The 16869-nt window shown below is 34.8% G+C and overlaps 1 protein-coding gene across 2 annotated transcripts in view; it reads right to left on the reverse strand.

Moving 5' to 3' along the window:
• Window positions 1–38: 38 nt before the first annotated feature.
• NR2C2 (nuclear receptor subfamily 2 group C member 2) overlaps window positions 39–16869 on the reverse strand; it is a 37796-nt gene continuing 20965 nt past the window's right edge. For both annotated transcript variants that reach the window (XM_058812672.1, XM_058812671.1), the window contains 6 exons: window positions 16059–16236; window positions 15666–15787; window positions 15008–15147; window positions 12031–12168; window positions 10423–10528; window positions 39–8303 (listed from right to left, as the gene is read on the reverse strand). In XM_058812672.1, coding sequence (XP_058668655.1) covers window positions 8129–8303; window positions 10423–10528; window positions 12031–12168; window positions 15008–15147; window positions 15666–15787; window positions 16059–16236 — 859 coding nt within the window. In that variant the 3' untranslated portion in view covers window positions 39–8128. The remainder of the gene's footprint in view (window positions 8304–10422; window positions 10529–12030; window positions 12169–15007; window positions 15148–15665; window positions 15788–16058; window positions 16237–16869) is intronic.

Raw genomic sequence — 16869 nt, forward strand, 5'->3', positions numbered from 1 at the left:
AAACTCAAGAATGCAGTTATATTTGTAATTCACTTTAATGGTAGAAACCTCATTTAGCTACTAGTATTAATCGCAACAATATAATATCACAACAGCATTTAATAAAATGCATAAGCTAAATCATGCACTGCAATACTCTATATACAAACACAACAATGCAAATTCCTCTTTGTGACTGAAGACATTGCTTGGATATAAAATTTAGTTTAAAAAAACCCCATGCTATTGTTTTTAAATGCTATCACAAACAATAATACTGATTTCACAAAAGAAGCTGTGAGAAATGAAAACCTTTTGCAGTTTTAAAATAAACAATCGTTTTCTAAATTATAAGGAATACAGACTTCCAGAAAATATCCTAAGGAACTGAAAGTAAATGCTTCCTTCTATAAAAATTTGCTGTATTTTAGGAGCTCAGCATTCCCTAGTATGCCAATACAGATACAACTGTGCGGTTTTCAGTTAGGAAACTATGAACACTGGCTTCCAGTGTATTTCGGAGTACAGATTAATTATTAAAAATACTTGAACATTTGATCTTGATTCCATATATGGAAAATTTAACATTTACAGTCTGTAAGTAATATGTTTTCTTCTTAAAGACTGTGCTTTTTTGTTTTAAATTTACTTAGTCCTGCTTTAACCCACAATCATGAAAATACCATAAAGTGGACCTGTGTTGTATTATTGCAGAGCCTTTATTGCCATTAAATTTGAGCACATTTTGTTCTTCAGAATACAAACAATTCAAATGTGGATATAACACATTTGGATTCACTGAACTTTGCCTTTTCTTTTTTTTTTTCCTGAATTGACAGTTGAGTTTTTAAACAGATTCAATCTTGCATTAATGCCCCAATTGGCTTCCTAAACTTTAAAACTGTTCCTGCAGAACAGTGACCTTAATAACTATTCACCTTTAAAGAGAAAAGCAAGCATTCAAACACCACCAATTGTCCAGACACCAAGGAAGGAACATCTGTCACAGAAATTCCTGACGTTAATTTACACATTTTTCATGCTGAAAATCGTAGAAATAAGGGTTTGAAATGCTACAGGTTTATCCCTATATTTGAAATAAAAGCTTACAAATGCTCGCTAACCAATACACCAGGAAATAGAACATTCTCAGCATTTTCCAAAGCAAACTTTCCAAAATTTCCTCAGACTTGTGGTTCACTTTAATAATGCACAAAGTTAATGTTATTTTGATTAGTGTAATTTCATTGGATTAAACATACACAAGTCTTTGCCACAGTGAGCACAGAAGGTGGAAATAAATGCCCATAAAATTCTATTTCACCTTTTTAATGACAGAAACAACTTGCTGAACTACTGTCCTGCATGGTCTGTGAAATGCTTTTTTTAAAAAACTCACAGTTAACAGATTTACTTTATGGAAGGCTTCCTTTTTAGCTTCATCAAAAGAGAAGAAGCTTTGATAATGTAAATGTTTCATTATGAATAAGAAATGGTTTTACTTCACATCTCATTTCCCAACTGTGTGTCCATGTCCCACATGGAGTGGGTCTGTCACAGGCAGTGCAGGGGCTGCACAGATTGCAGACCCAGGAGAGGACAGAATGTGGCAAGGGTCATAGTCTGACAACTAAATTAAGAAACTAGCTGTGTTCAGTTTAGGCTGGAAAATAAAAATAAAAACTTTGGAAAGTGAATATACAATTGAAATGCATTGTGAAAATCCTGAAGATGTCTTGATACTTGCTAAGAAATAAACTACCTGCAATGTCCCTACTGTTTAATTACCATTGTACCAGAGCTGCTTTTTCACTGACCAGAGCACACAGTCTCTATCTCACAGCTTGGTTTCATGAGATCACTATGACAATATGACTATTGATTTCTTAAACAGCATCCATTACCTCCTCTTCTGTGTGCTGCAGTTCAGTGATAAATGGCAACTTGGTTTACTTTCAATTAGCCACAGATGAAGACTTAAAACCAAAAAATCAGTCTCTTACCAAGCTTCACAAAAAAATACAACTTTACAAAAGTATCTCAGGAGGGCTGGAAGAGAATGAGTATATAATGAGCAGGGAAGCATTTTCTATGACTATAGTTATTTATTCCTTATTTTCAAAAGGCTTTATATGCTCAATTAACTATTGACTTCCAGACCTCTATAGGTCAAATGAGAAAAGGTAAAGAGAGTAATGTAAAAGCCAGAAAATTAATGGAATATATTTGTCAGTTCTGAACAGCAAATAGTAAATTCAGACTGGTTTAGAAAAAAGGTGCAAAGCTCTGAAATTTGTGAGGATTCACCAAATTAGGAAGCTATGGTTTAGCAAATGAATAAAAAATTTTAGCACATAATAGATGAATAATGGCTCCATATCTGTACATATATACATACACTACACATTTCCTATACACTGTACAGAAAATATTTAGACAGAGAGGTATAAGCATATACATTCATACACACATACATACATACAGCTATTTACATATGCATCATCTGCTCGAGTGAGTTCTAGAACTGAACATGCAGAAATGCACAACGGTGGGAGGCACAAAATAGACATGTACAACTCTATCAAACCCCTTAAAAAGAAAGGCAGGAATTTAACAATAATAAGCCATTTTCAAAGCATTTATGTAACAAAGAGGACTGAACAGATTGTGGGCATTAATGGAACATTACAACAGTACTACCTGTGATGAACTTAGCATGACTTCACAATAAAAAACATCTAAACTTCAGATGCTTAAACTTAGAGCATCTAAACTTTACAAAGAATTTTACTTTAACTTGTAACCCCGTGTTGTAATTTTTTTTTTTTTTCACAAATAATTTCCCATATGTTGATAACACTGATTGCACCTGAAGTAGGCTTGTAGCATTATCTAACAAGATGGGCTAATGGCATCAAACAATAAGCCTGAACTTAATTCAGGAGTATTTACTGTTAAAATGAGTCAGCAACTTTAGAATGAAAAGGTGCAAAAAGTAAATGCTTTCATTTGCTCTCCTTTGCCATCCCCTCTTGGTAATTTTTCATATAAAGCTGTTTCTACACTAATTTCCTGTCATTTAAGATGCAGTAGATGCTGGCAATTTGTCCTTCCTCTGCCCCTTACTTTCCTCTCTAGGGTGACCGTGCCCTCATTTTGCTGATCCCTGCTGGATGTTGGGAAGTGTTAGGACTGCAGACTGTTGTGTGCTGTTGTCAGCTGGCCCATGCTTATCACCAAAGCCATCTACTGCAAAAGCTGTGCTGTATAGCCAGTGTGGCAAACCCTGGGAACAGGTGGGCATCTGCCTGTGTTTTCTGGGATTTATGCTTTTCCTCTTATGGACAAGAGTAGGTGAAAAAAACACCTGGTTTTGCACTATTAAGAGTAACAGGGGAGGAAGAAAGGGATCTCAAATAGAAAATCAACATTTTTGGTCTTTCCAGGATGGTATCATCCAGTAGATGTGTGCTGGTACACCTGTGCGTCTGACTGACCTGCCAGTTTTACTGCTCACTTCTCCTGATTCAAACAGGGCCCTGACTGGTGCTGTTAGCACAGGAAGCTGCTTTGTCACTGCTTGAGCAGCCCATTCATTTCCAGTTCTGTCTTCCTGGTTAAACTGTATTCCTGAAACCCTGTGCTAGTCATGCTATTTGGTGCTAATTTTTTTTTATTATTGTCTTTTACTAATTAAACAACAGGTAATCAAGAAAGAATCCTAACTACTGTCTGAACTTTAATGGCCAGGAAAACCTACTGACACCTGCAGTATCCTGAATGAAGTAATTCAGGACTCTGTGAGTTCTGTGTACTATACAGAACAATAAAAAAAACCACACAAGTGTTTTTCTGTCTCTGCCAAAGGAGAAACAAGAGTCACAAAACTGATTTCACCTGGGAGCTTCAACCCTGACTTGGTTTCTCTATGGCAGCCTCAGAATTTGCTCTTTGCCAAAGGGAACTGTAATGGTGATGCAGAGCTGCTGGATTCTGCACACACTGGAACCAGAGCTCCTCACCAGAGGCATCATGGCTTTCTGGGGGCCACAGGCTTCAGAAGATGGTGAAAGGACACTTGGCAAATGACGCCAACTAATCAGTGGAGAGCAACAATAGTTTGTAGCTGCAGTGTGCTCTGAAAACTAAGCCTTCTTAATGATCTAACATTTTAAGGCAGCTAAAAGAAAGCCTTGTATGACTTCTTAGAAGGATCTCTCCTTGGAGATAACTTTTTCTCCTCTACCAGTTTCATGCCAGAGTAACTCCACAGACACCAAAAGCATTGCAGACAATTTATAAGCAATGTAAATAGGCTGAGAAAGATTACTTTTGCGCATGGTATTAGTTCTGACTCTACAGTCGAATGTAAGTAAATAAAAGGAAGAAAAGAGTATACCTTCCTACATTTGTCAAAAAATGTAATTAAAATCATTATGACAAAGCTAGTCCCAAATGCTTTTTATCTACAAGACTGAAATCCAGTTACTTTGCAAAAGAGTTGGAAAACAAATGAAGCACAGTGGACATTACTGCCTCATTATCATTCCCAACGTTGCCTCATTATCATGTCCCAGGTCTCACCACAGAGTTCTAACATTTGTCTGACTGAATTATGACTAGTATACACATTTGCTCAGGTTCAGATAAATCTAATCAGGTAATTTATTACTGTATTTCTGCCAAGTTAAAATATTTTCATTTGAAGAGCAGCAGAAATACAACCTCAAAACTTCTGAAGAGAATAAATTTTGGCACTAAGTAGAGCTTCAGTGAGATGAACTTTTCCTAGAATCACTTTGTGACTGTGATAGTTTGACTCCAACTTCTTGTGAAAACAAGTTTGGCATTTAAATCTCACCTTTATGAAAACAAGCTATTTCTATATTTAATACTCAAGAAATAGTCCTTCAATAATTGTTACAATATTAAAAAACTCTCCTGTCCCATATTCATAAGGAAAAGTTTGCACTTTCCAGGGAGAAAAATAACCAAAACTAATTTAACAGTAAAGCTAATAAGATTAGCCTGTTACCATCATGCAGTCACTGTAGGAGGGATGGAACAAACCTCAGAAATTTGAAGAACTATGTCAGTGTTGCAATATTATTTTCAGCAGAGACCGTGCAAAGCTTGCTTGATTGTGCAGCTGCACTGTATGCATCACAGGATCATGCTGCCACTGAGACAGATTGTTATGGGGAGAAATGGGCCAAGGGGAAGCAAGAGGGGAAGCACAAAGTCCTTTTCCTGGGTAGGAAACAGGCACACACATAAGTTCAAATTTCTACAATCCAAAATGTTAGTCTTGGAATCAAAGTAGTGTATAGTTAGAGTACTTTTTGTTAATGGCATCGGAACTAAGTAGCTTGTTTCTGACCTCTGCAAGCCAGCAAATCATGCTAATGATGCTGCACAGAGGGACTTTGTAGCTTTTAGGTGGTAATATCCAAATCTTAAGGATGGAACTGCTCCATTTCATCTATTAAATGCATGCACAACTATGGATTGCATGGTTATTACTTAGTTTACAAAAATTAATATTTTATCCCTAATAAGCTATTTAATAACTATTTGCAGAGTAAGTAACTAGCAGGGTTTGAGCAAGGATATAATTATGTGGTCTTGCATTTGTGGGGAGTGTAGTTTATTTGTAAACAGAACTGCATGATATTCATTGTTTCGATTTACATATGTAATTCAAGGCACACATTTTACTTTGTGTGATCGTTTTGTTCCCCAAAAACTAAAATGCCTTTCTTTTCTGAATTGTTATTATCACAAGTAATAAAAATTACAAACAAATTTTCACACAGAAAATGGGGCACTTTTACTTGAAAAATTGGAAGTTGAAATGATGTTTGTCAAGAAAAAACTAGCTGGTGTGTATTGAGATTTAAAACCAAATATTCCAGTGGCTAGTTTTTGTGCTAAGGACCATTTAATTTACCATTAAAATACCTTCTGATCTGCTTAAATAATTTTTATTAAATTCTGAAAGAAAATTAAGTTCTGTAATCCTTTTGGCAATTAAAGAAATCAAAATATTTCAATGCATTCTTCTTGTAGAAGTAAAATTTTAAATTTTAACAAAAGCAGCGACTACTTCTTCCAAGGTAGCTATTGTTTCTGATTAATCACTTTTAATTTTTAAGTTATATACCCTTAACATAAGGACTGTGCAGCAGAAGTGCTGACACAATCCCACAGCAGTTGCACTACAGTCAAATGGTTGGTACTAAAAGCTGAAGTCCAGCTGACTTCACGTGTAGAGAGCACACTTTCCATTGCATGAACAATATGACAATTTCATTTGCTATAGCAAAAGTTGAGATAGATACAAGTGCTGTATTACAAATCTCTGCATTACTGGAACTCAGTAATACTCTTCTGAGAAAAGAAGATTCTGAATGTGCTAAAAATAGTAACTATAGAAGACTAATGCATCCAGTAGCTGAAATTAAATAGTCTTTTGTGTAACAGTAAGTGCTACAAATATCAGCCTCCTAACAAACATGAAGTATACAAGTTCTTTTTGTTACTTTAGAAGCCTCATCTAAAGTTGCTTAAGGTCTTTTGGCTACAATTCAGACTCTGAAAAGTTACAAACACCAACCTAGTTGATGTTTCTAAATAAATACCAATAACAGAAGAAAAACCAAAGTGCTGAACTTACCATTAGATAAGTTTTGTCACATAAATCTGCTAAAGTAAGAATGCCTCTAACACACAAATAATTAAAATAATTAATCCATCTAATGTGCCAGGATCAGGTAGATGAAGGTATTAATTGCTATGACTTAAAAAAAAATCTTTGATTTTAAAATACTGAACAGCCATAATATTAAATTATAGTAAAATGAAACCTATGCTAGCAGCTAATGGCCAGTACTACTAGCAGACATATTGATGGCTCATCACTCGAGACAGTTAAAAAGTAGTTCATTTTATACCTCCATGGTGCATCAGTCATCAACTGCAATTGTACATGAGTGAAAGTAAATCCTAACTATATTTTGGTTTCAAAGTGAGTGACAGGAAAGTTGAGAACACTGCAAAATCGGGAGTGCTTCATGAGGGAGGGAAGGAGAAATAGAGAGCTTTGGAATAAACTCTTGCTGACAACCAGAGGTTCTACACATTTCAGGTCTTAAATTGTACCCTGTGGCTACATTATGAGGGTGTTCAAAGTACAGAGAGGAGGAGTAAATTTGCAGCATACAAAGAGCATACTCAAAGAGCACCACATACTCAAAGAGCACCACACAGCTCTATTTGAAATTTACTGCTCTTCCAGTTAATGACTGATTTTCCCCTAAGTAAAAAGGCTGCCTCTTAGAATAATGTTTGTCATGATTGTGTTTGTCTGAATAAACACTTTAAGGAACCTGCATATTTAATCATTATTGTGACAAACACTTTTTTTCTTTAGTGTGGGGAATTCCTGTAGCACATAATATGACTGTACCTGTACCGTGTATTACAACTGCACTAATTTAATAGATGAAGTTTTATATAATGTGGATATCCGATTTAAGAATCCACATTAATTATTTCATGCATAACATAACAGCAAGTGACTTTTTGTAGATTAAATGATTGTCTCCTTTAGCATTCTACATTTTTACAAAAATTGCTAGCATTTTGACTAAGGACATATCCATTTTTTTTCATTTTCCATACTTATAAACAGAATGTTGATGATGCTGTTGCTCTGACAAGAAGTGATTACAAAGTGCTAGTAATTATACCCTGGCATTTGCTAGACATTCATTCCAAGGATATTTTTAAATATATACATACTGTTCTTTTACTTTTAAAGTAATTTTATTACTACTCTGATATTATAAAACTCTTTTTAACCACCGATAGTTTCTAAATACAAAGCATGTGAAAAGTATGTTCAGTAATCTATGGCCTTTTAAATGAAAGGCATCCAAAATATTCCTTGTGGCAGGAAAGGTCCTATAATAGGTCTTTTAATAGCTGCTTTAAATTTTGTCAACATCAAAAAAAGACAACGAGAAATCTCTCAGGAAACTGATAACAATTGGTATTATCTGCACATACTGAAACACTACTCTTTTAACTTCATAATTATACGGGTTTTGTGAAAATTACTTCAATCCCTCAAATTACGTTGTTCCCTCTATGCAGATGTGCCAGTTATTTGTCCATTATATTCTGCTGTTTCCATTTTGAGAATGTAGGGGATTATGCTGTCAATTGGAACGTTTCCAATGAGACCTGTGAAAAACAGTTCCTCAGTGATGCTAGAGCTCATCAGCCTAAGTGCTGGCAGGCGAACTAGGATCCGGGCTAGCCTGAAAAAGAAGTTCAGCGGATTATAAATACACGTAAGAGCAGTTTAAGATACTGTATGGCTAAAGAGCTGGATCTGCCTTTATAATTACCATAATTCATGAATAGGTATAAAGAGGCAATTAAAGCTAATTTGGCTACACCACAAAAAGAATGGTTGCTGTTCTATCCTGCAAGCAAAATGAAACCTAAGTAGCTTTGTAGTTTTCCAGTGAAAGGGACGTGTTAATGCCCTTTGTAGATAGAACATGTACGTACAAACACACAATTTTCTTGGCCTGCTTTTGAAATTCCCAGCTCTGGACAAACAATGCTGAGACTAATGATATTTATGTTGATTAGTGTGAACATTTGCACCATTTTAAGAGCACAATGCTTAATTAAAATTTCAGCCATAAACAGCATAGTCCTCAGTTGCCTAGCAACTTCATGAGACATGAGATAGCAGGAAGGGGGCTGGATGTATATAAACAGAAAAAAGAGAATTGGCTTCTAATGAGAAAAGGAATTTGGGGGAATGTACTGTTAAGCATAAATATTCCCAAATTGCCCTGGTGTTTTATTTACCAAGATGTTAACAGATATCCAATACAATGAAGTGACTGTATTGAAATGCTAGACTTCCCATTAATATGAAATTTAGGACAGTGATGAAAGTATTTTGCTGCCATTCATATGGCAGATGTGCATCACAAATGCTAAACCAAATAAATTTTCTGAACCAGAGCCACGTAATAGCAAACCTTGAGTAGCACTGACCACAGGTGCTCTGGAAAATGCTTGAATATTTATGGAGAAAATATCTAAGGTCCATCCTGCTAATATACCATATCTTGTAAACTTTAGGGCAAAAAGATTGAAACTATGCTCTTGTTTTTATGAAAATTGTAACACTTGTCCCCTATCTTAATTTCTACCAGCACTCAGTTGCTCAGAAATAAACAGATTTGTTCTCTAAACTTGTCTGTAGGGGAGCATAGAGATAGAGACACTATTAGTTAAAATACAAGACACTGCTTGGAGAATGTAACTCTGATTTTCTTCCCCAAGACACTATTATGAGAAGTAAGTATATGGAACAAACTTTATATTTAGTTTTATGGTAGATATTCAGCTCTCACTAATCAAACCAGAAGGCCTCAATTGTACATGGAAGAATTTGGGATTTGAGGATATTTCTGAGGCAGACAATCCTATTTTCATTGCACCACAGTGTTAATTCTGCAAGATCAGGGCAGAAAACATAGATGGGAGAAGCTTTCTTTTTCAGACAGGTTTTTTTCTTCTTTTTAGTTACTCCACCCCCAGACCATACTTAAGTGTATGGGATTTATTCTTTACATGAGGATGCCTTTCACAGTAAAAAAGAACATGTTCTAGTATATCTTACAGACAAAGGTGAGTAGTTCCCTGAAAATGCAGAGAATTATTGTGTTTATGAATTTTGAGTTTTGGTGGAGATTCTTAGAAAATACAGTAATTGTTTCTAGCACATAGCAAACAGAAGAGCTGAGAAGTGAAAAAAACCAAGTTAAATAATTTCAGAGAAGTCCTTGGAAATTAAAAAAAAAAACACTAAACCCGGGGGAGAAAATAACTAGGAATTTCTTATAAACAGAAGTTTGAGAAATGGTTATTGTTCCTTGTTATATGTGTCATTGTTTTTCCAAGGGCTATAACTGACAGTTTTAACATTTTCCTGCATATGCAACTTAAAAAAACATTTCAAGGATGATAATCACCTTTTAGTTGTCAAAGAGACTTTAAAATAGTAACTTGAAAAAAGAAGCAGTGTGAATTAGTCAGTTGAAGCAGTTATTCCCCCAAACTTCTAAAAAAATAAGTCTGTTTTCTTTTCGAAACATGACTATGACAATCTCAAATCCCTCAAAAGCCAAGAAAGTACTAATAAATTTAATTTACATGGAGTAAGCTGGACAGCTATTCTTGTTTCTATATATCTTTAAACAGACCTGCTTTTATGAATTGGGTTTTAGTTCTTTCTCACCAACAGTCAGAAAAAAACCCAAACCCCGAAAGTCAAAACCATCAATGACATTATTTCGTACTTCTGTTAGCTACAGCCCACAACATTACTTTGGGTACTTTAGAGATAAATACCTATAAGTATCTTCTGGATAGGTTTTTTGTACATAGTCCTGCAATTCCATCTGTGCCTTCTCCTGGAATTTTTCTATTTGGGTTGAACTGGTCAGACCAGGGTGATCTAAAGAAACAAAACATTTCTGTATGTCGATAGTTTCCCTATACATTTTGAAATAAATGTATTTATAAGACTCTCACATTTAATTTCAATGAAATATTTCTCTGGTATTGTGATGTTTAACATCCTAGCTGTATAAAGGTAAACATTTACTTCCTGGCTTCAGAATTAGCTTGTTCACTTTTCTCTCTAGAGCTGTGTGTATCCATAAGAAAGTGGACAAAGATTAAGCCTGTATGTGTGTACCAGGCAATGACATAGAATTTGTTTTTAGCTTTGCCTGTTTAAATGGTTGCCTCTGTGATTTGTTCTAACTAGGCTGGCTAAGCAGTATCTAGGGTTATTTTCTTGATAGATCAATGTCTTAATCTTCTCAAGTCTGTCTCATGTTTTAATTCCAGCTAGCTCAGCTCCTCAGACAGCCATGTTCTCAGAGCAAAAAAAAAGCAAACCCACAAAATATCACTTCTCTTAGTATGCCGAAATATCTTCACTCATGTGTCCAAACTGCTTGTCCCTTGAAATAGGAAAGAGCTACCTTGAGTTTGGATCATTTCTTGCTTTTCCAACTCAAAACCCCTAACAAACCTAACTCTAATGGGACAATCTCCCCCAAAAAATTCAAAAGAACATTTCAGGACACCAGTATCTTCTAATTAACTTTTATTACAAAGAGAAAAATAGTTACGAATGCAAAAAAAACCCAAGCAAACACACCAATAGCAGTATATCCTTTTACTTTGTATTCTGTTAAATACAAAGTAGTAAATACCTTTGAAATAAAGTAAATAATATGCATTTCTGAGCAAAACCTTCCCTTTTACTCAACCTGTCAGCAGTTTTAGATTAACCTTTGTGTGTCCTTGAAACATTTCCGTCTTTGCTGAAAAGACTGCCACTTCTAGTTTCTTTATCGTTCTAGAAAATCTTAAGGGTCTTCTTTGAGTAAATTTTCATATTTCAGAAACTGCTTTAGCTGTCTGCTGTCATTTTTTAGTAACAAATGGAAGACAGCCTATTTACATTCAGTTTTTGAGATTTTATGGAAGTTTCATATACAATAGGTATTTCTGCTTATATTTCAGCTATTCCTCTTATAAGTATATTAAAAATACTAAAATTGAAGCAGATTTCTTTTTGTCACTCGGAAAATGCATTTCTTCTAATCCCCCTCACCATTTACCTCGCTAATATTGCTAGCACACATTCCAGATAATTTATTACTCATAGATTCTCACCTGAAGGTAACTTGAGAATCTAATCTTCTAGGATGAATATACAGGAAACACCTGATAGATTTGAACTGTAAATAACATGGATATGTTGCTCTGAAGTTATTTTAAGACACCTATTATGATAATCATTATGAAACAATAATTTTATCTGCAACAACTCCTCCTTGAGATGAGGAGTCTCATCTCAAGATATTAGTCTCATTTAAAAAATACTAAAGAATTTGCATATTAAGACTTATTATTTAAAAATATGATTACTAAATTCCTTACCAGGGCTAAAAAGGACTATAGCTTTAAGGTATGCATATTCATATCCATCAATATCAAGCTTGGCCATGCTGTTACAGAACTCCTGAAGTTTCCAGATGTGTTCCATGACTTGCTTTATTCTGTCGCCAGAAAGTTTATCTACAAAAAGATATTGCTTACTATTTCATCTGAGCTCAAGCATTTCTAATATATTAACAAATAAAGTTTTATAAACCAAGTCAATGATATTTGCAAGTCTTTTGCTGTCTTGGAACCACTTAACATATAAGAATGGCCTGAATTATTGTGAAAGCAAAGTGAATTTTTAAAGTCCGAGACAGACCCGGAGCTAGCAAACAATGTTAAGAACATTCTAGCAACAGAATGTTATCCTGTTGCCAGGACAGCATAATCTGCCACACCAAACCGTTTCCAGTGAAGTACTGTTCTGAGCAGAGATTCTGAAATGATGCTGCATTGTCCTAAAAATGGCTAGAGTGATTCTGGGAATGAACAGAAGCACAAAGCAAATACTAACGCGCTACCCTATTTTTAAATTCAAACATTATTGAATTAGCCTTTACAAAAGTGAATACAAGAACAGTAATGACAGTGCTACTTTCTCCTCTGTGCGTACTTTTAGGAGTGAACTTTTCATTAGCTATGGTAAATAGTCTTTTTCCCATCTGATAGGGTAAATGCACTGAAATACACATACACAGATTCTTCCATCATTTGAAAGATCACATTCCTTATACTGGGTTCATAATCTATCTTAAAATTTCAATTTAAAAGATGTATTTTATTTATAGATCTGTTACGAGTGAGTGGTATTAGCTGCTAACCTAGGAAGGGAGAGATTTCTATTTTGGTTAATAGAAATCCTTATATTGGACTCCATATCTAAAACTAGTCAAGGAATAAAAACATTAGAGAATACATTAAGACCTTTTTAAAATATATAATTACTATTATCAAACTTCAGAAGTCAGTTTACAAGGGATAAAAGCCTTTCCTTGAAAAACATATTAGAAGAATTTTATTCCAGTCATAATCTCCAATGCTAGTATTTCAAGTAATTTTAATTTGAATATTTTATTTTTCTTTATACAGCTTATAGTGCATAGGATTGCTTAGACTCCATGTTGCTTAAACAGAATCTTTGACATAGTTTATTATGATTTGATCTATTTTCTGGAACTGCAATAAGAAGATTAAATGAATGGAAGAACCATTTTTTTCACAGTCTTGAAATAAGAATGAAAACATAATCTACATTTCTTAAATCATTAATTGTGATACAAATTTTTAGTTACTCGAGATGGATGAAGATAGACATAATGTAATGTTTTTATTTCTGTATTAAATGGGAAAATATGGTCTAGAAAAACTCAGGAAAAGCAATTTTAGAAAATTAGAATTCCAGAGTTTATAAGCAGCTTCATCACTAATAAATAAAGTTCTGAAATTTCTTTACTTTGTTTTGAATTTTGAAGGTATAATACAAATGTAACATGATAACTTTGCAGAATAGATAAATAACACTAATGATCCTCTTTCATTGGCTGGTTTCAGCTAACGCAGTATGAGTGTAAGTGCAGGGTCTAGAAAAAAAATATTTTTTTACAACATTGATGCATAAGAACAGAAGTGGAACCAGCTGTAACAGCCCTCCCACTTACTCCTCTCCACTGCTTGGAACAAAGGTGGAATACACAGTTCTGTGCAATGTGAAACAGATATAAAGCCTAACTTTGCATAGAACATCCAATATGCAGGTTTCCCTACTCATCTTTTCAACTCCAGGAAAGAGGCAGCACTCTGTTGTATTTTGGGACTGTCCAGGCTCTCTTAAATGAGAAAACAAACCAAAACAAACAAAAACCAACCAACAAAACCCCCCCCCAAAACCAAAACAAGAAACAACTCTATATTCATTATGAAAGCAATTAAAGCATAATATCCATTAAAGAATCAAATTTCAGTCTAATTTACTTTATCATGATGAAGCTAATAAAGTAGATTAAAGCTTGATTGTAGAACTGCAAAATATACAAAGAAGATAGCTGGAAAAATATTTAATATCCTTCAGGTCTGGAAAAACACATCTGTTTTACTCTCCTCAGTAAAAAACTATTTTCTAATTTTTTCTGTGTGCAAAATAATGACACCATAAAAAAGTATTTTTAAATGATACTAAATAGTATTCTATAACTGCTTTTAACGGACGTGTAAATTTAAAGTAGTTTTCATGTATTATGCTGTCTTTGCAGAGTTTTAAACTGGTAGCATTGTTTTCTTCCTCCTTTTAAAAGTAAATATTATTTTCATTCCAGTGAATCCTATTGATTGGAAGGTCTTTAAAGAATGAAAAAAAGCAAATATAACAGATTTTCATCCATTCAAGATATAATCATCATTATCAACAAACCAATGTTGAATTAAAAAATAAAATTACATACATCTTGTTAAGAATGTCAAGAAATGAGGTTGCTTAATGCTTCAAGGGCACTTCAAAATACATTAATCATTATTGCATTACAGTAGTATCCAAAACCATTATACATGCAATAATATGCTTGTTGTGATAATTGGCAAACACTGTGTTTTTACACCATAAAGAGGAGAAGGAAAGTTCCTGAAGGAAAAAGTCTGGTGTGGTTTGGAAGAGGATATCATTATTCTAGGAGGAAAAAACATACATCTGGATGGGAAGAAAACCCTCTGAGCACATCCAAGGAGTATTTTAGGATGAACTTTCTCTGTAATATCAGTCAGGCATAGAAGACCGCCTTGCCTCTATGGACACTTCTATCCCACAGATATCTCTGTGAGGACAGTGCAACAAAATTGTCAATCACCAGGGGAAAGGTAATTATGCAAGAGAAAGCTTCACCTTCTCCTGGTTCCTGGTGAACAATTTAGACACTGATGGGGAAACACCTTTGGCCAAAGTTATCCAAACATCCCTGTATTGTTAGCAGCACTGGTAACATACCTTCTTGTATGCTGTTCTGGAGGTGGTTGACAATTGCTCCCAGGATAGTGGACAGACTCATCACCTGTGCACACTGTGCCAGCCCTAAGGTAAACAGTTCATTCCAGCAGGCACGCACAAGGCTCGTATTACAGTCCTGCCTATAAACAGCAGAAAATCAAACAACACTAGGTAGTTTGCATGTCAGCTTGGTATTGCCCTATGTATAATTATGTTATGTATAACAATTCATAATAAGGATTAATCTGTTGCAAAACTTTTTGGTAACAGGCATATATTAGCATATTACAAGTATTTCAAGAAGCAAAAAGAAATTATAGACTATGAAACCATTTTGGTTTATCTGTGAAATGGTGCTCATCAGTTCTTTAGTAAGGTATCAAGCAAGCATTTAATTTCTACAAATTAATGCTTGCTTTTGATTTGGATTTAGTTTATGTACCCACAGTAACATCAGATATTGTAGTTACCCTCCCTTCTGCCATCTTCTATTTTATTCTTCAAAACAGGGAATATTGCATAGTCTTCACACATTTTAAAATATTAATTAAAAATGAAAAAATATTGTAACTAAAAAGTTCAAAATATCTGGAAGCATTCAGATGAGTGCTTAAATTCATTCAAAAGCAAACCATTCAAACGGAGTATGTCCATTTACCCAAGAGCTTGAAACGCAGGTATGGACCTAGCCCAGTGCATAGAGAGGAAAAGGAGTCGTGATGCTGACTCACAGATGTAGTGTACATTAAGGTACTCTGGCATCGGACTGGGCATTGTCAGCTGCAAAAAATAAAAGTACAGCACAACACATATAGTTCAGACATAAACTAGTTTTTATCATTGGTGAAATAACCAGCAAAAACATTCAAAGTACTCTCATAGTCCATCACAATCAACAGTGCGACAAGAAGTTGTCAAAGGAAAATTGTACTAAATAACTCATTACTACTGGCAAGGAATGTAAATTGGGAATATGAGACAAGAAATTATGTAGGAGCATATACATCTTAAGCATTAGTTTGTTTAGTCAGACATTTAAAGAAGCACCTACCTTAAATGTGACATGTGTATCTGTAAGTAGGGGTCCTTCCACTTCAATAATTGGTGTTGACTGATCTCTACTGATTACATGAATATTCCCTCCTCCTGTAGGATCCATCCCATCTGCCAAGTTATGAGCTGTTGTACCATCTGTGGTATTAAGTGCTTTAGCCAAAGTATCAAATGCCCTAAAATATAAGTAAACAATGAAAGAGTGCTTCCTTAGATCTTAAAAATTTCACAGTGCTCAAATTAAATGCTATAAAATATTTCAACTTAGAGGCAACATACACAAGAACTCTTTAGGATGACAGAAGGCCAGATGTTTCATTACAATTTGGTCCCTCTGTACTCTTTGGGCATTAATAAAACAAACAGATGTGGCCACATACTGCTGGTAAAAGATCTCCTCTATAAGGGAAGGATTTCATACTGTAAATCCTGCTCTGACAGTTTTATCCTAGTTTTGTACTAGTAAAGGGGCCTTGTGCTGTACTGGTTGTGGCTGGGATAGATTAATTTTCTTCACTGTAGCTAGTATGGGGCTGTATTTTGGATTTGTATTGAAAACAATGTTAATAATACAGAGATGTTTTTGTTATGCATAGCAGTGCTTGTGCTGTGTAAAGGCCTTTTCTGCTTCTTGTCCTCCCCCCAGTGAGGAAGCTGGGTGTGCATAAGAAGTTTGGATCTGACACATCCAGGACAGCTGACCCCAACTGATACAAGGATTATTCCATACTTTGTGATGTCACACTTATAAAAAGAAGGGAGGAGAAAGAGGAAGTGGGGGGATCTGAAGTGGTAATATTTGTCTTTGG

This window comes from Ammospiza caudacuta, chromosome 12 (assembly GCF_027887145.1).
Source record: "Ammospiza caudacuta isolate bAmmCau1 chromosome 12, bAmmCau1.pri, whole genome shotgun sequence".
NCBI classification, from domain to species: domain Eukaryota; kingdom Metazoa; phylum Chordata; class Aves; order Passeriformes; family Passerellidae; genus Ammospiza; species Ammospiza caudacuta.